At 44.5% G+C, this 22,050-nt stretch overlaps 1 protein-coding gene and 2 non-coding genes across 7 annotated transcripts; all 3 read right to left on the reverse strand.

Moving 5' to 3' along the window:
• Nucleotides 1–1,232: 1,232 nt before the first annotated feature.
• On the reverse strand, nt 1,233–22,029 carry Kansl2 (KAT8 regulatory NSL complex subunit 2). 5 transcript variants are annotated; one of them, XM_052748838.1, is made up of 10 exons: nt 21,918–22,029; nt 21,120–21,378; nt 18,596–18,774; nt 18,171–18,285; nt 15,639–15,806; nt 15,278–15,440; nt 13,537–13,633; nt 11,290–11,441; nt 4,457–4,564; nt 1,233–3,394 (listed from the first exon to the last, which is right to left on the reverse strand). In XM_052748838.1, the coding sequence occupies exons 2-10, from the start codon at nt 21,368–21,370 to the stop codon at nt 3,263–3,265; spliced, it is 1,365 nt and encodes a 454-aa protein (XP_052604798.1). In that variant the 5' UTR covers nt 21,371–21,378; nt 21,918–22,029; the 3' UTR covers nt 1,233–3,262. The 5 variants fall into 5 exon arrangements, with proteins under 5 accessions (XP_052604798.1, XP_052604794.1, XP_052604795.1 ...); XM_052748834.1 differs by having other exon boundaries at nt 11,188–11,441; XM_052748835.1 differs by having other exon boundaries at nt 11,188–11,441; nt 15,278–15,444; nt 15,643–15,806; nt 21,918–22,028.
• On the reverse strand, nt 3,575–3,711 carry LOC128117246 (small nucleolar RNA SNORA2/SNORA34 family). The gene has a single exon (XR_008220737.1). It is a non-coding gene; the product is annotated as a small nucleolar RNA SNORA2/SNORA34 family (small nucleolar RNA).
• LOC128117245 (small nucleolar RNA SNORA2/SNORA34 family) lies at nt 13,308–13,444 on the reverse strand. The gene has a single exon (XR_008220736.1). It is a non-coding gene; the product is annotated as a small nucleolar RNA SNORA2/SNORA34 family (small nucleolar RNA).
• Nucleotides 22,030–22,050: the final 21 nt, after the last annotated feature.

Raw genomic sequence — 22,050 nt, forward strand, 5'->3', positions numbered from 1 at the left:
GAACAAGATTAGATTCAGAGGTTTTGTTTAAAAAAAAAAGGAAAAGAAAAAAGAATATAGATATGAAGTAGATCATCAAATCTACTCTGAGAAAAAAGATAAAGAAATAATAGGATAAATGGGTAGATCACTGAATCTACACTAAAGCAAAAAAGGGGAAGATATAAAAATGACAAAAGGTAGACTACTCAATCTATTATGAAAAGAAGAGAGAGAGAATATGGATATGATAAGATAAAAAGGGAGATTATGGAATCTACTTTTAAAAAGGCACTACTTATTTTAAATAGGATAAGTAATGAAATTTTTTTGAGTTTATCAAATGTTACTGGACTGGACATTGTTATATATTAATGGAGTTTTTTTGTCTGAATCTGTCAAATGTTAATGGACTAGACATCGTTAATGTAATCTTGACTGTGTATATTGTACATACTTATTGGATATAATTTTTCTTGTATTAGTTATAAACTGTTTTTAATTTTAGACAAAAAAGGGGAAATATGGTGGTATTGTGTTCCCCAAAATACTGTGCACCCTAAGAAACTTATCTGGGGTCAGAGACAGAACAGCCACAATATTAAACATAGAAGTTAGGCAGTGGTAGCACACGCCTTTAATCCTAGCATTCCAGAGGCAGAAATCCATGTGTTCAAGGATACAGCCAAGCATGGTGACTCACGCCTTTAATCCCAGAAGTGAGCCTTTAATCCCAGGGAGTGATGGTAGAAGGCAGAAAGATATATAAGGCGTGAAGACCAGAAACTAGCAGCATTTGGCTGGTTAAGCTTTCAGGCTGTGAGTAGCAGTTCAGCTGAGATTCATTCTGGATGAGGACTCAGAGGCATCCAGTCTGAGGAAACAGGATCAGCTGAGGAACTGGCGAGGTGAGGTGGCTGTGGCCTGTTCTGTCTCTCTGATCTTCCAGCATTCACCCCAATACCTGGCTCAGGTTTGGTTTTATTAATAAGAACTTTTTAAGATTCCTGTTACACCGTACTTTCCACCTCTGCCTCCTCTCTCTCCCACTTTTCCTGGACTAGCCGATTTCCCGACCTTAGAGGTTGGCTGGGACTCAGCACCATCTCCCTAGCTCCCTCTTGTGGTCAGTACTAGCCACTGCAGTCATGCTGTGTTGGGGGTAGTGACGGAAATGGAACAGGATACCCGAACACCTACCACCTCAGATAGCACACCAACAACACACCCAAGAAATTATTCCACCCAAGCAGTTCAGTGGACTGTTGAGTTTATTGTTTACTGACAGCAGCATGGATGACTCAAAGGTACATCACTGAAAGTTTCCCCAACACTGTGACAACCCACGAAAGTCGCATCCCTGGAGCTCCCTTCACAGCTTGCTGAGAGCTGGTTTACAGCGTTTGCTTATTAGAGTCTCCTCTCCCCAGAAATTAACTACTGCTTGTATAGCTTTGGGAAGGTGGGACTTAAGAACCTTGTAGGCTTCAGGAACTTACTGAGATCTAAGTTTCATTTACTTCCTGATTCCTTGGGCGGCTAAGAGATGAAGGAATGTTAGCAAAGTCCAATACGGCACAAAAGGACCTCAGTACTTGTATCCATCTCTCAGTCGAAAAAAGCAATGTTGGGTACGGCAGCGTGAACAGGAGCCACTATCCACCTAGCCATAAACTACATTTCCCATGAGCCATCCAACCTTCTCATCCAGTAGCACTGTGAGGCTTCTGTCTCCCTACCTCTGATGGGCCTGATGGGGTGGACTGCACTGTTTGGCCTGGCTCAGATCCAACAGATGCACTCTAGCCTTTCATGACGGCTGTTTGGACCAACCCTCTTCTAACAATCTCTGTTCTCGTACTGTGGTTCTGGACTTTCCATTGGCCAAACCTGGTGTGGTTATATGAATGGAAAATGTCCACCAGTCTCTGGCATTTGGACACTTGACGTCCAGCTGGTGGCAGTTTCAGGTGATGCAGACTTGCTGCAGGAAGTTGGGCTTTGAGATGAAAAGCCTTGTACCACTTCCAGTTTGCTGTTTCATGCTTGTAGTTAAGGACATGAGCTCTCAGCTTGCTGATCTTGCCACACCTCCCCTGGCTGCCACGCCTCAAGGCCATGGCCTCCTATTCCTTCTGGAACCATAAGCCTTAGTCAGAAGCAACAGGAGAGTAATGGAAACATCCTGGGCTGAGTGCATGCTCTTCACCTCAGTACATTTTCTCGCAGGGAGAAATGTACAGCTCATACAGTAGGGGATAACTGAAGGACAAGCTCAATCTTCTTCGTCACGGCTTTATTCCTTGTTTTCTGTGAACTGTTATTCAGACTTTAGAAGCATCTGTCAAATGTTTCTCTAGAACCAGCGTGACACAAACCTCACCATGCCCTTTGTCTGCTCTGCCATTTTCTTCCCCCTCTATGGGGCTCCACCAAGGCCCTGCCGCACGGCACAGTCTTAAGCCCACTACTGAACTAACTCTTAACTCTCCAGGGAACACAGTTCTATCTGGCCTGTGAGCTAAGTAACAAGTATCACTTCTCTCATGCCGCTTCTCAAGTAATGCCTGTCCAAGGACAGAAATACCATGTACTTTTCCCATTTCCTTCTTCCCACCAGATGGCATTGGAAGTCCCAGAAAATAATAGACACTCTCAAATACAAAAACAAAAAACCCAAATTCAATTCACACTACTTTACATTTCCATAACATTTTAACATTTAATAGAAACTATATACAATAACTTTACTATATTTTACATGGGGGGATCCACCAGACATTTACATAAATAAAAGCAAGGATAATTAAGGAAAGCCCAGCCCTGCCAGCTGCTTTTCAGTCAGTCACTGGGAAAAGGGGTTTATATTGCCCAGTTATGTGGAGCTGAGGAAAGGCTTAAACACAGGCCTTTAGATACAGATAGCCAGACACTGAACAGCCAGCACCTGAGGAGCGCCATTCCTGACCACAGCCCCTGCCTAGCAGCAGGAAATCACATCACAAAAACCGTCTCTTTCTCAGGCACAGTCTCCAATATTCATTCCATCCCAAAGGCAGGGACTACAGCATTCTCTTCCTTGCAAAGAATTCCGTAACTTTTAAATACTAAAGATCCATTCCTCACAAATTTGGTTTATGATTGCTTACAGCACTCTACAGCCCCAAAGAAAAACAATGTAGTCTGGGTTGTCCCTGTTTAGTGAGAGATGAGTAGAGATATACTTGTTTGAAGAATGGAAAGTTCAGGTCCACCAAAGTCAAACAATCTCCAGAAGGAACTGTCAACTGATGGAAGTAGGTTCTGGGTTTCCATTTGCAGCAGCCAATCCACGCTGAGGAAATGATGCACAGGCTTTCTCTAAATTCCGAGGTCCCTGGGGTCTGCACCCATCCCCAGCCACTTGCATCTGGCCCTATTGAAATAAAGGCAGCATGGTTAGAGACCCGGTCAATGGTTCTGAAGCACAACTCTGATTTATCAATGCCCATTTTATAGCAGCTACAAGATCCCGAGAAATAGTCACTTTCCCCAATATTCTGATGTCCCCAAGACATCACCAGTCATGACTGAAGCTGTCAAAGGAGAGAACAGGGGCTGTTTCTTCCAAATGGAATCGTCATTCTCTACTGAGGTTCCAGACTAGCCGATAAACCACGGGAAGACAGTTCTTTAGGCCTCTGCTTGAAACCAACAGCTACAGTCGAACTGCTAGTCTTCAGTAAGAGCCATGAATCAGCCAAGTCAGTCTTTATGACAACCACCACCGGAATGATGCACTCTGCCTTCAAAGGGACAATTTACCTCCCCCTCACTCAGGTAAAGGTACGCCCTACTCTTGAGGATTAGAAACCATGAGGAGTTCTGCAGCTCATCTGTAAACTCGCACAGACAAGCACTCAAAAGAAGGTCGTTTGTGTTTGGCAGTGCTTTGCATGGAACCAGGACTTCGCCCTTGACTGTAAGCCTAAGGTCTGCGCTAGCTGGTTTATGTCCATTTCACACAGGCTAGATTCACTCTGGACGGGAACCTCAACTGAGACAACGGCCCACCACGCTGGTCTGTGGACAAGCCCGTAGTGCATTTTCTTGACTGAGGTGAGGGCTGAACTCATTGTGAGCAGTGCCACTCCTGGGCAGTCCTGGATGGTGCAAGAAAACTGGCTGAGCAAGCCAGCAACCAGTGTTCCTCCACAGCCTCTGCATCAGTTCCTGCCTCCGGGTTCCTGCTTTGACTTCCCTCAGTAACAGACCTGAAGCCTCAGGTGAAATAAACCCTTTTCTGCCCAAGTTGCTTTTGGTCATGTTGTTTTATCACGATGGAAATCCAACAGCAAGATCTGCCAGTGAATTCTCACACGGTCTTTGGGAACACACCCTACTCCCTGGAACTCACGTCAACCAACAGGGAAACCTCCGCCTAGCCTGGTCACTGTATGAGGGAACCTAGCTGAGATTCAACTGTCAAGATACCCACTGGGCCTCCAGCAATGTCTCTGACGGAATGATCTTCAAGTGTCAGCGAAGGATCAAAAAGCAAGGGGGATGGAGGGCACGGCATGCCATCACCTACAACGTCCAAGTCCTAGGAAAGAAAGAGAAGAGACAGACCATCATCAATATTCAGGAAATCATGAGCTAAAATTGACACAACTTTCAGCAAAGTTCAAAGTAACTCTCAGGTCCCACCTTTCCCCTTGCTTAGAATGCTAAACCAATTCAACAGGAGCCGACAAGTTTGAAAACTTTCTCTCCACTGATAACAAAACATAAATCAACAAGCAAATTCCTAGGAGAAATCACAGAAAGTAGAACAGTGACTACCATGAGTGGAGGGAGAGAGGAGGGCTCAATAGGTATAGAATCTGTGTCAAACAATGGAAAAATTCGAGAAAAAGATACTAGTACTGATTGCACAACACACTGAATGTCAACACCAAACTGTAAACTTTGAAGTGGTTACAGTGATAAATTCTATCACACATGTTCTATTATAGTGAACACCAGGAAAACCCTCCAGGGCCAGCAGGATGGCTCAATGAGCAGAGACACTCGCTACGTGTGATGAACTGAGTTTGAACCGCAGAATCCACATGGAAAAGACTCCCACAACTGTTCCAATGTACATATACACATGCATGTGCACAAACACATACAAAACCAATAACTGTTAAAGTATATATGTATTTTTTTTTTGGTAAAGTATATTTTTAAGAAAAAAAAATACAGGGCTAATAAGACGGCTCAGTGAGTAAAGTCACTTGCCACCAACCTGATGACTTTATACACTCCCCAACCCCACACAGTGGAAGGAAAGAACTGACTCAACACGCACGCTACAGCACGCATGCATGCGCACGCGCACACACACACACACACTTACAAAAATAAATGTAATTAAAAAAAAAACATATTCCCTGAGGCTAATTACAGTTAATCAGCATTGAGATAAAATAACATGGAATCATGTGGAAAACACAGCAATATAAGACTAACCAACGTTCACAAAGCAAGCAACTAAAAGAGGAAAGGAAGGCAAGAGAGAAAGACAAACCACAGAAACCAAACTTCTCTGGACGGCCAAGACATAGTATTTGGTTCATTCATCTCCCTAGCATAAGCTTCTGGTAGAACTGAAGTCAGGGCCTCTCGCACAGCAGACAAGTGATCTATCCTGAGCTACATTCCCAGTCATCTTCCTCATTTCTACTTGGAGATGGGTCTTACTAAGTTGACCACACTAGCCTGGAACTCACCCTGCAGCCCAGGCAAGACTTGAACTTATGACGTTCCTGCTTCACCTCCCAGTAGCTGGGATTACAGGCCTGTGCCACCTGGCCCAGCTAAGCCTCTGAGTCTTAAACTTAACATAGTTCAAGTATTCTGTTTAAAAAACAAACAAAAAAAGACATTATATTCTAGACTATACTTTTCCCATATGAATCAGTCATTCCCAGAAATAATGAAGAGTCGGCAGATCAAAGACACCATTCTTGGTCCTGTCTGAAACCAACATTGATTTAGGGCCCACGTCACCCAGTGGTTCAAGTACCATCACAACCTAAGTTCCACGACACTTGGCACAAGCTCAGTCCATGCTTAAGAAGTTACATCTAAGAACTTACAGGTCCCATGTTAAAGAGCAAGCAGGGGAGGGAAAAGGAGAAAGGACAGGAAAAGGTGACAGGGAAAAGTGAATATGATCAGAGTATGTTATAAGCATGTAAAATGACATCACAAGGGTCGGGCGGTGGTAACACACGCCTTTAATCCCAGCACTCGGGAGGCAGAGCCAGATGGATCTCTGTGAGTTCGAGGCCAGCCTGGGTTACAGAGCGAGTTCCAGGGCAGGCACCAAAACTACACAGAGAAACCCTGTCTCAAAAAACCAAACCCCCCCCCCAAAAAAAAACAAAAACAAAAACAAAACAAAACAAAACAAAAAAAAAAAAAAAAAAAAAAACCAAACCAAACCAAAAAACAAAGACATCACAAGGAAATCCATCATTTTGCACAACTGTTATGTACTAATAAAAAAAAATCAGTTTTCTTTTTAGTGTGCTAACTAACAACCAGGAATAAAAATCATAACCTTTTCATAACTAAGGGGGAGAAAAGTCAAATTATCTACTTCCCTTAAAACTTCAGTCTAGGGGCTGGAGAGAGAGATGGCTCAGAGGTCCTGAGTTCAATTCCCAGCAACCACATGGTGGCTCACAACCATCTCTAGTGGGATCTGATGCCCTCTTCTAGCATAAAGTTGTACATGCAGATAAAGCACTCATACATAAATAAATAATAAAATCTTAAAAAAAAAAAGGAATTAAAAAAAAAAAACCTTAAGTCTAAAAGCTAATGCTAGACATGGTGGCTCACAACTTTAAAACCAGCAATCAGGAAGCAAAGGCAAGGGGATCTCTGTGAATCAAGCCAGCTTGGTCTACAAAGCAAGACCTTTATCTAAAACAAATAAATAAAAAGTCAAACATAATTCAACTGGGGGCTGGAGAAATAACTCAGCAGTTAAGAGCACATGCTGTTCTTCCAGAAAACCTAGGTTCACTACCTAGCACACACATGGAACTCCACACAGAACTCTAACTCCAGACCCAGATCTGACACCTCTTTTGATCTCTTAGGGCAACAAGGCATGGATATGGTGCACATACATGCAGGCAAAACACCCATACAAATAAAATAAAAATTAAAAAATCTTAAAAAGCCAAGCATGGATGCACATACCTTTAATCCCTGCACTCTGGAGGTAGGTAGAGGCAGGCAGATCTCTATAAGAGTTCAAGACCAGCCTGGGATACATTCTTTTAAAACGTCTTTAAAAAAACAGCAGTAATTTAAACAAACTGCCCAGTGTAAGCAGAAACACAGAGAAACAGTTACTTGTACTAATATCCACCACAGATACACTGGAAATATCTATGCTATCCACAGAAAGCAATGTTCTCACACCACTGAGACTAGACACTTTGTTTCCTGAAATCTTTTTTAAAAGTTTGGGATTGTTCACAGCTCTTTCCACCCACAGGTACACAACACACACAAAGTGTATTTGTGAGAGCAATTCCCTCTGAGAACGCAGAGACTGTCAAGAGACTCTTGTGCACTGGGTAACTAGAAAACATCTACAGGAGTGGGCAGGAAAAGCAGACACACCCAAGCAGGAAGTCCGCTCTGGGCACTACTCCACACACTGTTTCCTGAGTCCCCCATCCCCAGGTCTTCCCTCTGGAAAGGAGGGTCTCTATTTTAAAAGCTTCCTCATCACTGAGCATTTTAACTCACTAGAAAGAGAAGATTAGACATATTTTGAGTCTCTAGTTCACAGTAGAAAAAGAAAAAAAGCCTAAGATTTATTTATAACATGGACAAGCACTCCAAAAGGCTTCATTTCCTAAGGGTTGTGTAAGGAGGTGTTTAAAATGTAATTCCATTTCCCCCTTAAAATTAGCAGTCCAAATTTACAGCTAAAGTTTATAGACTGCATCCCAACTAAACTACCAAACTGAGGGCAAAAGGGACTGGTATCATCTCTCTCGAAGCCATAGTTCAACAGAACACAAGCTTTCCCAGGAACTCCATCCCCAGAAGCAGAGAAGACACAGGCTTTAAAAACACAAGGCCAATTTCTCTTGGGAAGAGTTTTATACCACACATCAATTGCCCCATCAGGTCTCTCCCAAGAGATTTCATTCTAAATCCCTTAGCTCTGTGAATACAGAAAATCATGCAGGCTCAGTGTTGAGGAACACTCATTACCATTGCAGAGGACCCAGGTGTGATTACCAGCATCCACATGATGGCTCACAACCCTATTGAACGTCGATCCTAAGGGAATGTAAGCTCGTCAGGCCTCTGATGCCAGGCATGTACAGGGTGCACATACATACATGCAGGAAACACACACACACATACATGTAATATAAATATTTTTTAAAAGAAAAAAATTAAAAGCCAGTCTTCTTAGGTCACGGCACAAAGCTGGGCTTAGAGCAGTAGACAAACCCGAAGTGTTCAGATTCTATTCAGAACAGCATGAAAGATTAACTCAGAAGTGAACCAAGCGAGTCTGCACACCGAGTACATTTTGTAATCAAATCTGTCAATGAGAAATAAAACTTCTTTTTGAAAAGGGGCAGCAAAACTGCCTAGCTACCAGAACAGCAATGTTTAAATAAAAACTACCACAACAAACACAGAATCATGTTTTATATTCATCGCAAAAACTAGAGAGAAAACAAAAACCAAAACAACAACAAAACACCACACAGAGGCCAGGCATGGTGGCACACATTTTTAACCCGAGCACTCGGAGGCAGAGGCAGGCAGATCTCTTGATGAGGCCAGAGAGGACTAGAGAGAGACCCTGCCTCATACTTTCCATTGACCATTCTGGTTTACCAAAAAGCACATAAAGGCTTGAGATGGAGTTTAGTGTTCAAACACTGACCTACCTAAAATGCTTGAGGCCTTAAAAACAACAACAACAACAACAACAACAAAAAACCACAGAGGGGAGGAGGTACGCAATAATATGAGTAGAGGATCACCTAAAAAGAGTCGTCCGTCCCCGTCCCCCGTCCCCCCCCCGGGGGGCGCACGCCTTTAATCCCAGCACTCGGGAGGCAGAGCCAGGCAGATCTCTGTGAGTTCGAGGCCAGCCTGGTCTACAAAGCAAGTTCCAGGAAAGGAGCAAAGCTACACAGAGAAACCCTGTCTCGAAAAAACCAAAAACATACATACATACATACATACATAAATAAATAATAAGTAAAGAGTTTTTTAAAGACCTACTTTACTGCTGGGTATGGTGGCCCATGTCTTTAATCTGAGCACTCAGAGGTGTAAGGATCCGAGCATGAAGCTAAAGCGTGGTCTATACAGCAAATTCCAGGACAGTCATAGCTACATAAAACACCCTGCAACCCTCCCTGCCTTTAAAAAGAAAAAAAAAAAAACATGCTTTATTTTAATGTATGTGTGTTGTGCACCTCCATATGGATGCTGGGAATGCCTGGAACCAAAAACCTAAGTCCTCTCCAAGTGCAGCAAGTACCTTTTGTTTGTTCCACCTGTCTGCTTTCCGAGTGCTGGGATTAAAGGCGTGCCCACCACTGCCTAGAGCAAGTGCTCGTAACCACTGAGCACCTCTCTAGCTGCTTGTTTTGTTTTTTGAGAGGTCTCACTACACGACCCAGGCTAGCCTCAATCTCAGAAATCTGCATGCCTCTGCCTCCAGAGCTACAAGGTGAGACCCTATCTCAAAAATAAATAAAAAGTCTTAAATATTAATACAAGCTACAACATGAATTCTAAAATCACTATATTTGGCAGAGTATTGTGACACATGTTTTAATCTGGGCACTCTGGGAGGCAGAAGCAGGCAGACCTCTCTAAGTTTCAGGCCAGTCAAGGGATACATAGTTAGACTCTGCTCCCTGGCATACCTACCCACCCACCAAAAAAAAAAAAAAAGAAAAAGAAGCTAAGCACAAAAAAACTATAGACATGCAGGTCAGTGGTGCCACACATTTTTAATTCCAGCACTTGGAAGAGGCAGGAGGATCTAGGATCTGAGTTCAAGGGTAGCCTGAAGTAAGTTCCAGGACAGCCAGGGAGAGCGACACAGAGAAATCCTATCTTGAAAACCTAAGAGGGATTAAAAAAAAAACCTTGACACAAAATTCACTAATTTATATGAAATGCCCAGAATTGGCAAATCCATCAACAAAAAGAACACTTAGGTGGCCCACACCTATAATTCTTGCACTTGAGAAGCTGAGACAGGGTAGTTTAAGGTCAGGGTGAAATAACGCCTCAAGAAAAAGGAGGAAGAAAAGAGAAGAGAAAATGAAGAGAAAAGTTCTCTTGTAACTGGCAGGCAATTCCAGGAGTGAGGGCTCAGGAAGGAAATTTCAAAAAGTGAGTATTAAACCAAGCAGTATCCCACCACTCGGGAGGGAGGCAGAGGCAGGAGGCTCTCTGTGAGTTCCAGGACAGACTGCTCTAGGCTACACAGGGAAACCCTGTCTTGAAAAACAAAAGCAAAACAAAAAAACAAAACAAAACAAAACCCAAAAAAAGTACTGATAGGTACTGTTTCCTTTGGAGGTAGTAAACACATCCTTAGATAGTAATGACAGCTGCCTGCAAATAAATAACACCTTAAAAAAAAAAAAAAATCGCCGGGGGGGGGGGGGGGGGGGGGGGTGGTGGCGCACGCCTTTAATCCCAGCACTCGGGAGGCAGAGCCAGGCGGATCTCTGTGAGTTCGAGGCCAGCCTGGTCTCCAAAGCGGCGCAAAGCTACACAGAGAAACCCTGTCTCGAAAAACCAAAAAAAAAAAAAAAAAAAAAAAAAATCACTGAACCATACACTTCCAATCACATCCCAAAGTAACAAAGGAGGCCAGGCCTGGGTGGTACCAACACTTAGCAGACAGACATAAAGGATCATGAGTTCGGGTTCAACTCGGGCTACACAGTGAGGTCCTGCCTCAAAACAAGGAAGTCTGGGGAAAAGGAAAGGTAGGACACAGTGTCTAATAAATACAGTAACAGACACACTCAACTACATCTGTATCAGGTCACAAGCTTTACCCATTCTCTTAGCTGAACACCACTAACTGTTCTCACCACTACTAAACAGGGCCTTCTTTCAAGGGCCAATCAGAGCAGAGCTTCTCTAACTTACATCACTGAACTCCAGTGGTAAACTCTCAGTGGGCTGAAGCGCGGCAGCACTCAAGTACAGATCCATGGGGCCGGCTTCCAGATCGTCTGGCACAGACAGTACCTGCTCGGGCTTATACATCTGAGGAGGCAACTGGAAATGCAGTGGACAGCAGGGATCCTCAGAAAGGCTTACAGGAACTGGTTTGTTGCAGGGTACTTCTTCAGATCCCTGGCAGCATTTGAAGAGAACCTGATTTGTATCCTGGCAAATATCTGCAGAAAGAGTTAAGGAAATAGACCCAATCCACTGGAGGTGCACAGCAGAGGAGAGTCTGCCACACTAAACACATACACACTCACTCACTCACACACTCAGAACTACATAATCTTTAGTTCTCTAAGTACGTGTCATTTTGTAACCCATGATAATTTATAGCTGTCCTCCATCTCTTTTCCAGGGTCTGGTCAGTTAAACCAGACACTAAGCCCCTACTGCGTGCTAAGTGGCAACAACACCCCAAGGAGAAAACACACTGACAGAGAACCCACATGGTAACAAATAAAAACAGCTCGCTACAGAAGCACCTACCAACCTCTTCCAAGAGATAACGTTGTTTCTGCTTTTAGACTAAGTCTGCAGAAACATTGATCCTAATAAACAATCGCTTCAAACCTAAGAACTCACTATGTAGCCAAGCATAACCTTTACCTCCTGATTTTCCCACCGTTGCCTCTCAAGTGCTGAGGTTACAGGCATGAGCAGGCATGCCTACTTCATTAAAAAAAAAACTTTTAAGGTAAATTTTTAAAAGGTTGTTTGTTGACATAGGCTTTCTTTACATAGCCTGGCACTCACTAGACTGGTCTGGCCTCAAACTCTGCCAGCCTTCTGCTTCCTGAGCACTCGGATTAAAGGTGTGCACCACCATGCCCAGCTAAGAGGTACTGATCTGTTGGTTGTTTTCAATTAGCTCACAAAGCCCCAGGTTTCCTTAAGTATTTTCATAGTTTGTCTTAGTTGATTCCCGTCCCTCCCCCTCCCCCACTCCATTAAACCTTCTCACTCCAGCATTCTCTGCATTCAAAGCCTCATGTGCTCTACAGGCTCCAATCCCCCACTTACAGCCCCTTCAACCTCCACCCCACATCACAGGCCTCTGCAGCTTCCTGCCCTTTACCTAGCCCGATTATGTTTGAAGCATTCCTCTTCAGAGCTCATTACTTTGCATAAGCATTTATACACTAAAAGCAGTAACTCTAAACAAGGGGTGGTAGTGTACGCCTGTAACCATTCAGACATTCGTGTAAAATTCCACTTCAAATATTCCAATAATGGAACAGGGGAAGGAAAAAAACAAAAATAAAAAAAATCTTTTCCTTTCCTATCAAAGACCAGACAAAGAGCAGGTTCTCTCCTCCTCTTCCCATCTCTCCCCCACAGTCATCACAACTTTTGTAGCCCATCAATCAGCAACGTAGTTCTACACCAGAAAGTGTATCATGTAACAGTTTAAATTTACAAATTACAAAGAATGGGGGAATAGTCCATTATTTGAAAGTTTCTAATTTGAGTTAATTAAAAACATACAAGTTAGAGCACTAACCACACAGAAGGACACTACAGCACAGAATTTCACAATATAGAATAATGTTCTGGGCAGAAAACCCATGGTAATCTTTCTTTCTTGGTAACAGATTCAACATATAACTTTTTTTTTTGGGGGGGGGGGGGGGGGGAGTTCCAAGACAGGGTTTCTCTATGTAGTTTTGGTGTCTGTCCTGGATCTTGCTCTGTAGACCAGGCTGGCCTCGAACTCAGAGATGCACCTGGCTCTGCCTCCTGGGTCCTGGGACTAAAGACGTGCCCCACCACCACCTAGCTTAACATAACTTAATGAGCAAAAGCTAAATCAATAATGTAGAAGTATCATACAGAAATCTTGGAATGTCATTAAGACTAGCAGCCACCCACATCTGTCACCAATGACTCATTGTTTCTTCAGCTCCCCCTCCCCTTCACACACTCCAGACAGGATTTTGCTGTGGCCCAGGGTGGCCGCAAACTCCCAATCCTCTGGCCTAGCTGCCCTCTCAAGCTAGCTAATGCTACAATTATAGAGCTGGATATCACATCCAGTCAGATGTTTCTTTCTAATGAATTGACCATACCATTTTTACATCTCTGAAATGGCCAACAGACCATAGAAAGACATTTATTTAGGCACCTGCTTGAAACCAACAGCTTCAGCAAACTGCTGGTCTTGATTCAGGGCCAAAGTAAACCAAATCTTCAGTTCAACTGACCGACATCATCCCCAACCTGTCTTAACTGGAAATCAGAACCCTAACAAGCAATCTGAAAAGATACGGGTAAGGCAGTGTCTGGTCATTGGAAGAGACTGATTTGAGCAACGGACGTCATCCACAAAGGCCAAGCACCTCTGACTGGAGCGAGTGGTGTGAGCCTAAAAGTGAGAGAACACACACAACTATATCATTCAGTCATAAAGCAAAGTCAGTTCATACAAGGTAGAAAACGCAACATCTAAGAAACCCTTTCACCGGCGGTGGCGGCGCACGCCTTTATTCCCAGCACTTGAACTCACAGAGGCAGGTGGAGTTTGACTCTGTGAGTTCAAGGCCAGCCTGGTCTACAGAGTGAGTTCCAGGACAGCCAGGGCTGCACAGAGAAACCCTGTCTCAGAAACACCCCACCCCCGAAAACCCACCAATATTGTAACAATGAAACCTCATGTATAAATACACCTCTCCAATTGTAAAAGTATGACAAAGTAGTCTGTCCCTTAACCTATAGTCAACCTAGGTCTGAAAATATTAAATACAAAATTACAGAAATAATTTCTAAGTTGTAAGTAGCTTATACTATCTTTATATTGTCATAATTGCCCTATTTTGTTGTTATGAATTAATTAGAAGTTTCACAGGTACACAGAGGAAGTAATATGGCACACCTGCATTGGTACCTATAGTTTCAGGCTCTGCAGGGACCCCACAAACTATCCCTCACAGACAAGGAGGAGTGAGTCTGCATCCTAAATAAACAGTGGTGTTTTTAGCCAGGCATGGTGGTCTATGTCTCAATCTCAGCAGGGGCAGCAGCATATCTCGAGCCAGTCTGGTCTACACGGCATGTTCCAGGCCAACCAGGGACTACATGATAGGACCGTGACTCAATTCCTGGCGATGCTAGGGAGTAAACCCAGAACCACAAGCATACGCTCTAACACCAAGCTAAATCCCCAGCGAAACGAATTTATCTTTTAAGAACAAAACTTTTTTTGGTGGTGGTACTGAGCTGGGCAAATGAAGTAAAAAGGCCCCGGCTTATGACCTACCTACCTCAGCTGCCACAGCTGCATCCAGCCCAGCCAACAAAATCAGTTTTGTGTTTTAAAACTTGGCTTCTCAATGGTTCATCCTAACTGTCAATCTGATGGGACTGAGAACCACGGAGACTAGCGAGTGTTAGAGGACTGAGGAGGAAGGGCCCTGATTGTGGTCTGCACTACTGCACAGACTGAAAGAAAGCTAGCCAGCCAAAATCAAACTCTCTGTTCTTAGCCACCCAAAGGCCAACTACTCTGCTCTGCCATGCTCTCAGCCATGACAGACAGACGGAAACCTCAAAAACTGAGCCACAATCAGCCCTTCTTCCCTTAGGTTGTTGACTTCAGCCACTTTTTCAGCCACACAAACGAACATAAACTTATGTGAGGCTTCAACAAATACAACAAGAAGAACCATCATGTATTACTCTGTCAACCTTACTTTCTTGATATTTAACTGCTACTATTCTATCAATGTTTTTTAACCTTTATTTTTATTTATTTTAGGGGAGGGGAAGGGGTTGGTTTTGGATTTCAAGACAGGAATTCTCTGTGTAACAGCACTGGTCATCCTGGTACTAGCTCCGTAGACCAGGCTGGCTTTGAACTCAGATCCATCTGCCTCTGCCTCCAGGGTGCTGGGATTAAAGGCGTGCGCCACCACTGCCCGGCTACCTTTATTTAATTTTAGGTGTATGAGTGTTTTCATGATGATCCCATCAATGAAGAGAATGTGTGCACCTGAGTTATATAGCAAATTACCTGCTGAGCAGCCCCTTCTGTGGCCAGCATTCTGCGTTCCTTCAGCTGCCTGTGGAGTAAGGCTTCGACGCCATAGCGCTGACGGTATCGCCTGAGACATTTTAGTCGCTTTAAGTTTTCTCTTTCTTTGGCTAAAAGTCCCTCTGGGCCAGTCAGGAGACTACTACCTACGAAGCACAAATATCAAAATTCTTCAAACAGGACGTCAGTCTAGCTTGTCTAGAACTCACAGCAAACTCCCTACCCTCAGCTTTTCAAGTACTAGAATACTTACTACAGTCACCACTAAACAAAGTCAGAGTGCGACTTGTAAGGAAAAGGGACTCACTGTCTATATGAGGCAGACTCAACCACATCACACTTGCCTAGAGCTTCATGTTCCACTTTCCGACTGTGTAAGTAACGGCGCTTCTTCTCTTTGAGTAAGTGTTGGAGCCGTTTAAACTGATCAATGTACAGAGACTGCAAACGAATTAGCTTTTCTCTCATAATAAGAGCCACTTCTTCGGCTGTGTAGACACCAGCATGTCTGGAATAAAACAATAAATTCAGCAAAGCATTAAAGCAGCAGCAATGACCAGCTTGGGGATGCATGCCTATAATCTCAGCACTCAGGAGGTGCAGACAGAGACCAGTTCAAAGCCTGCCTGACTAAGTAGCAAATTCAAGGTTAACCTAGATAAGAAACCCTATCTCAAAAAAAACCCAAAACAACCAAACAGTAGAAGTCTGAAAATAGACTCAATTTGTATTTAACAAAGCCAGTGATGACACATCTTATTAAACAGCAATATTTTCACACAGTGTTTTACTAAGACATTAAAAAATAAAAAGAGCTTGTAGGTACAGTGTAGCTCAGTAGTAGAGTACTTAGCATGTGAAAGGTCCTTAGTTCCATCTTCAGCACTAAAAACAAATAAACCAACAAAACCCACCACAATCCAGTCTTTTCCCCATGTGTGTTTGGGACCTCCATGTGTGCAGATGAAGCTGTCAGGTACCCTGGAGCTGGAGTCAGAAGTGACTGTGAACGTCCCACATGGGTTACTGGGACCAGACCACAGATTTTTTGTAATAGGAAACACGAGGGTAGTCTCTCCACAAAAGGAACCCAATGTATTGTCTCACAGAATGGGATAGGAGGGGAGATGTCTCATTATTTACATATTTAAAATAAATAAAGATGTGCAGCATGAAAGTTATGCTAACTAATCTAGATTCTACTTTACACAGTGATTTAACAGAGAACCCCTGGTCGGAACAACTTAGTATTTTAATTACAAAATATGTCAGGGGCTGAAGATGGTTCATAGTCAAGAGCAGAGGACCTCGGGTTGATTCCCAGCAATCACAACTTACAACCCTTACTCCAGTTCAGGGGCTCCAACACCCTCTTTGGGCCTCCACGTGCACAGACACACATTCAGACAAATACTCACAAAAATATCAAATGACTAATTTTCCTTTAAATACAATCCTATACTGAGACTTTTTGGCCTTCAAAGACTAACTATGGTTCAAGGGATACAGCTCCTACCCTAATAACAAGTTTATTAAAATGAAATTAAACCAGGTATGGGAATGCATGTCTGTCATCTCAGAACTCAGGAGGCTCAGGCAGAAGGAATGCCTAAGCCTGAGGTCAATCAGCACTGATTAGGAAGACTCTGCCTCAAAAACCCAAAACTAAAAACAAATAATCTGAAATTATTTTCCCTCTACCAGCAGAAAATATAAACAACAGTATGGAAGTCAGAATTTATAAAGGAAGCAAGACTTAACCATTATGCTTTGGCTAAAATGTTATAAATGTTATAAACAAGCTTTAAAAATGAAATCGTTAAGATTATGTTTCACAAAGCAATTTAATGGTTACATTGAAGAAAATCCCATCTCTATAAGCACAGTGAGAAAAAACTACAGTCACTGCAGTGTATTCAGTATAATCAACACTATAAATACCGCCCAGCAGCTGTGGCCCACAGCCTTAATCCCAGGACTGGGGAGGCAGAGGCAGGGGATCTGAGTTCCAGAGCAGCTAGGGTTACACAGAGAAACTGTCCCAGAAAGCCAACATATATAATATATATGCACTCTTCTGTAATATCTAAGTGAAGACAAATGTCGTCTAACAGCTAAGATGATCCAAAAACTAGAGGAAACAAAGACTGAGCCAGTCAGAAATACATGAGAACCTGCCTCAAAAAATTAAGAGGGGCAATTCTACAACTCTTTCTTTCTTTCTTTCTTTTTTTTTTTTTTAAGGTTTTTCCAGACAGGGTTTCTCCATGTAATTTTGGTGTCTGTCCTGGATCTGACTCTGTAGACCAGGCTGGCCTTGAACTCAGAGATCCGCCTGGCTCTGCCTCCCAAGTGCTGGGACTAAAGGCGTGCGCCATCGCCGCCCAATTAGTAAGATGACCAGGGGTTACAGAAGACCTTAACATATAATTAAATTTTGGGTTTCTAAATCAGTTTTCCTTTCATTAGACATAAAACCAAAACAAACTACTGAACACTTTTATTTCCCATTTAAAAAGTCAGAACCATAGAATTTTGCAGCAACTGTCCAAGTATAATTAGCTCATTATTTCTGAGATTTAGGACAAGTATCTATTTAAATCCATTCTCTCTTCTCTAGCCAGCCTGCATTTTCTGTCTCCTTTCCACTCCTACGTCAAGAAATCTGCTTTCTTCCCTACAGCATCTCCTGGGCATAACTCAGTTCAAGTCACAAGACTTCCACAGAAGAATCAAGAAATCTTGCCTTGGAGCAAGATGGTGTTGAACCGTGACACTTAACCCACCTCTGTGTATCAACCCCACACCACACTACATTTTGCACACTAACTACACAGAACATGTAAGAGCCTTATGTGGAGTTACAACTTACTTTAGGGGATCTTCTTGATCACTGTCTATGCTATCAGCTTCACTGTCAGGGTCACCTCTCCATGTCTGATCCACAGTAATGGGTTCCTGGTCCCCATCACTCCAGCTGTCTTCATCTGAGGCAAGGAAGGGAGAGCAGCCATTAAGACTTCCCACCTCTGTAACTCCACACATGAAGCTACATTACTTAAGAGATCAACCCGAAACTTTACAATTCAAAATTTTTAACTTTTTAAAGAAGGAAAGGTCACCAGTTTGGGAGAATACATCTAAACAAACTCCAAAGCAAAGCAGCTAACAACTAGCAATAGCAACCCTGGTTTCTGACCAGATCCCCAATAACAACCACAAATGCACAAAGCGTTGCACTATGCCCTTTTGACTCTGGCAGAGAAGGCCCTGACGTCCTTACCCAAGAGTCCTTACCCAGGATCCGGCTAGCTTCACTGCGACTGCTCTCTGGGGTCTGCGAGCCTAGCTCTGGTTTAGCATATGAGCTCAGCTGACACAAGAGGGTTTCACCCACAGGGCCTGGGTTGTTCCTCTTCATTTGAGCATGAAGTGCTAGGGCATTCCTTCGCGCATGCTCAGCACAGAAAGACACCCTAAGGAGACAAACAGGAATATTTAATAGGTTCTCTCTTGAAAGGAGTCAGCAATGTTCAGTCACCAATTAATTTTTTTGTCTTTAGGAAATTTCAAATGATTATGTTCACACCTTGAAGACCAGTGTGAAGGCCAGGTGTGGTGGTGCATGCATTTAATCCCAGCACTCAGGAGGCAGAGGCAGGTGAATTCTCAAGTTCGAGGTCAGCCTGGTCTACAGAGTGAGTTACAGGACAGCCTGGGCTACATAATGAGATACTGTCACAAAAATAAAAAAGAAAAAGGAATTCAAATCAGAAACTTAACTGCCCCCAAGTCAACCCACTTGGGCTTTTTTCTTTTGTGTGGTGTGTGTGCTGCTCAAAGTCAAACCCAGAGCCCCATGCATGGAAGGGCTCTAACACCACTCTACTTCCCCAGCCCACTAGCTGTTACTAAAGGGAAATGCAAGTAGCTTAACCAGTGTTCTAGTCATCGGACAGAACATTCTAACCGTAAAAATGTTAACAGCAGCTCACAGAAAATCAAAGAGATGCTTTTATTTTTCAAAACTAATTCTGGAAACACATTTTACTACCACCACAGATAGGTATGGTTCAATTTTAAAATTGAAAGATGTATACAAATTATCTAGTAAAATCACATTCCTGCACAGGTAAGTACACACATGATAAAAGCTATGAAGACCCTTCCAAAACACACACGTATACATAGTGTGCCTGTTATTTAGCAAGGAACGAGGCTGGGCAAGTGAGTCAGCACTCCAGCATTAAGAATTAACTTAGAAGGCCAGTTCGATGACTCAGCAAACAAATGCACCTCCTGCTAAGCCAGACCACCTGAGTTCCATCCCCACATGGCGAAGGAGAACGAACTCCAGGAGCTGTCCTCTGACCACCTGTGTGTGGTAGCCCCCCGTGTATCCACATAATAAACATTAAAAAAATAAAAAAAATTTAAAGCTGAGTATGGTTGTGCAGACAGTAACCCCTGAGGCAGGAGAATTAGGAGTTCCAAATTAGTCTGGACCACAATCAGAACCTGTCTCCAAAAAAAAGCCACTTAATTTTACAAGTAAGCAATTACCTAAATGACCCTGCCTCAGGTGTCCTTCCAGTTCTCATCACTGGGGAAGGTGTTTCCAGACAGGTTTCTCTGTGTAGCCCTGGCTGTCCTGGAACTCAGATCCACCGACCTCGGCCTCCCAGTGCTGAGATTAAAGGTGTGGGCCACCACCTCCCAGCTTCAGTTCTAATCTTTTAATGTCTGGATCCCCCTCCCAAAGAATATATCCTTAATCCTTCACAGATATGACCAAGCCTACATATTAAGGTCCTCTTTCATTTTAAAACTGAAGGCAGGGGACAGGCGTGCTGGTGCACCCCAACACTCAGGAGATAGATCCCGATATGTTCGAGGACATCCTGGTCTACATAATGAACTCCAGGGCAGCCAGGGCTATGTACACTGACCATGTCTTTAAAGAAAAAAAAAAAAAAACCAAGGCAGGAGAGCAGGACGTGGTCCACATCTATAATCCCAGCACTCTCAAGGCCAAAGGCTGCCAAAATGGAGCTGGAGAGAAGGCTCAGCGTTAAGAGCAAATGGCTGCTCTTCCTAGAGGATCCGGGTTTGATTCCTAACAACCATCTGTAATTCCAGTTCCGGGGGATCCAATGCCTTCGTCGGACCTCTGCTGGCGTCAAGCACGAACGTGGCACACAAACATACATGCAGGCAAAACACCCATGTATATGTTTTTAAAAAAAAAAAAAAACTGTCAGCCGGGCGGTGGTGTCGCACGCCTTTAATCCCAGCACTCGGGAGGCAGAGCCAGGTGGATCTCTGTGAGTTCGAGGCCAGCCTGGGCTACCAAGTGAGTCCCAGCAAAGGCGCAAAGCTACACAGAGAAACCCTGTCTCAAAAAAACAAAAAAAAAAAAAAAAAAAAAAAAAAAAAAACAAAAAACTGTCAAAGATTGCCCTAAGTGTTCCAAGCCAGCCCGGTCCACACTGGGAGTTCCGGGCACAGAGAGATACTGTCTCAAAAAAACAAAACAAAACAAAACGACAGAGGAGCCGGCCCCATGGCTCTGCGAGCCAAGCCTAACGACCTTCTATCTTGGTACCCACGAGGTAGAACCGACTCCAGCCAATTACCCTCTGATCCCCACACATGTGCCGTGACCAGTGCACGACCCCACACACAACACACTACGAACTGGAAATAAATGCTTCAACATGTAATAAAAAAAAACAAAACCCTAAAGGCAGGAGGGTTCGGGCGTTTGGGGGTTTTGCGCGCACGAGCCTTGGGTTCAAGTCTCACACGCATCCGCACATACCCATCTTTCTTCTCGGGCTTGGGGGCAGCGCTGGGACACCGTTTGCCATTCTTCGTCGAGATGTAGCTACATTGTTTGAAGGGTGCATTCTTGTCTTCAAGAATATGCTTAATGCAAAACTCCTGCCCCTCCAGGCGCGGCTGGGAGCATGGGCGGTGAGCGAAGGAACAAGAAAGGGGCTCCTGCGATCTGGGCACTGGGGTGATCCTCCCCCGATTCGTTGGCAAGACGTGAATCCGAATCCTGTTCATACCAAAACCTGCGGGGGTCGGGGGACGGAGGGGGTCACACGAAACATCAAAATGGCCTTAACCTTGCCCAGAGTCCTTGTCTGCGTTCCTCCTCCGCAGGTCGGCCCGCCGGCCGTCCAGGCGAGGGTGGCGCCGTGACTCCCGCCGCCCTCCGCGAGCTTCTGTCGCTAACCCAGCCACCCGCCCGCCGCTCCGGCCCCTACCACGTTGGCCGAATCTCCGCCGCCGCCGCCGCCGCAGACCGGAAGCGCCGCGCCAGCCCCACGCGGCACCACTGCAACGGCGCGCCCCGCCCCCACGCCCCGGCCCGCCGCCGCCTTTGTCCCCGGCCGCCTCAGGGCTCAGGGCCCCGGCTCGCGGCGCCGAGGCGCCCCGCGAGCGCCATCTTGTCCTGCGGCTCCCGGCACCCGAGAACCTGGTTCCCGGACGCCTAGCAATCAAGAGTGGCACCGGCGCGGCAGGAGACGGAGTGGCGCGCTGACCCGACAGAAAGGGCGAGCAGCCACCTAACCGCAAAGCGGAAGCGCCAGGCGCGGCGCCATCTTACCTCCCCGCCGCGCTGCGTCGCGCAGCTCGCCCTCTGGCCGCTCTGGCGGCTCGGAACGCGGCCCTGCGGCCCCTCAACGCTGATTGGCCGCTGCTCTGCCGGTGATGTGCTTCTATTGGCCAAGGCCAACACA

The sequence above is a fragment of the Peromyscus californicus genome, unplaced genomic scaffold (assembly GCF_007827085.1).
Source record: "Peromyscus californicus insignis strain IS unplaced genomic scaffold, ASM782708v3 Scaffold_20__1_contigs__length_68692818, whole genome shotgun sequence".
Classification (NCBI taxonomy): domain Eukaryota; kingdom Metazoa; phylum Chordata; class Mammalia; order Rodentia; family Cricetidae; genus Peromyscus; species Peromyscus californicus.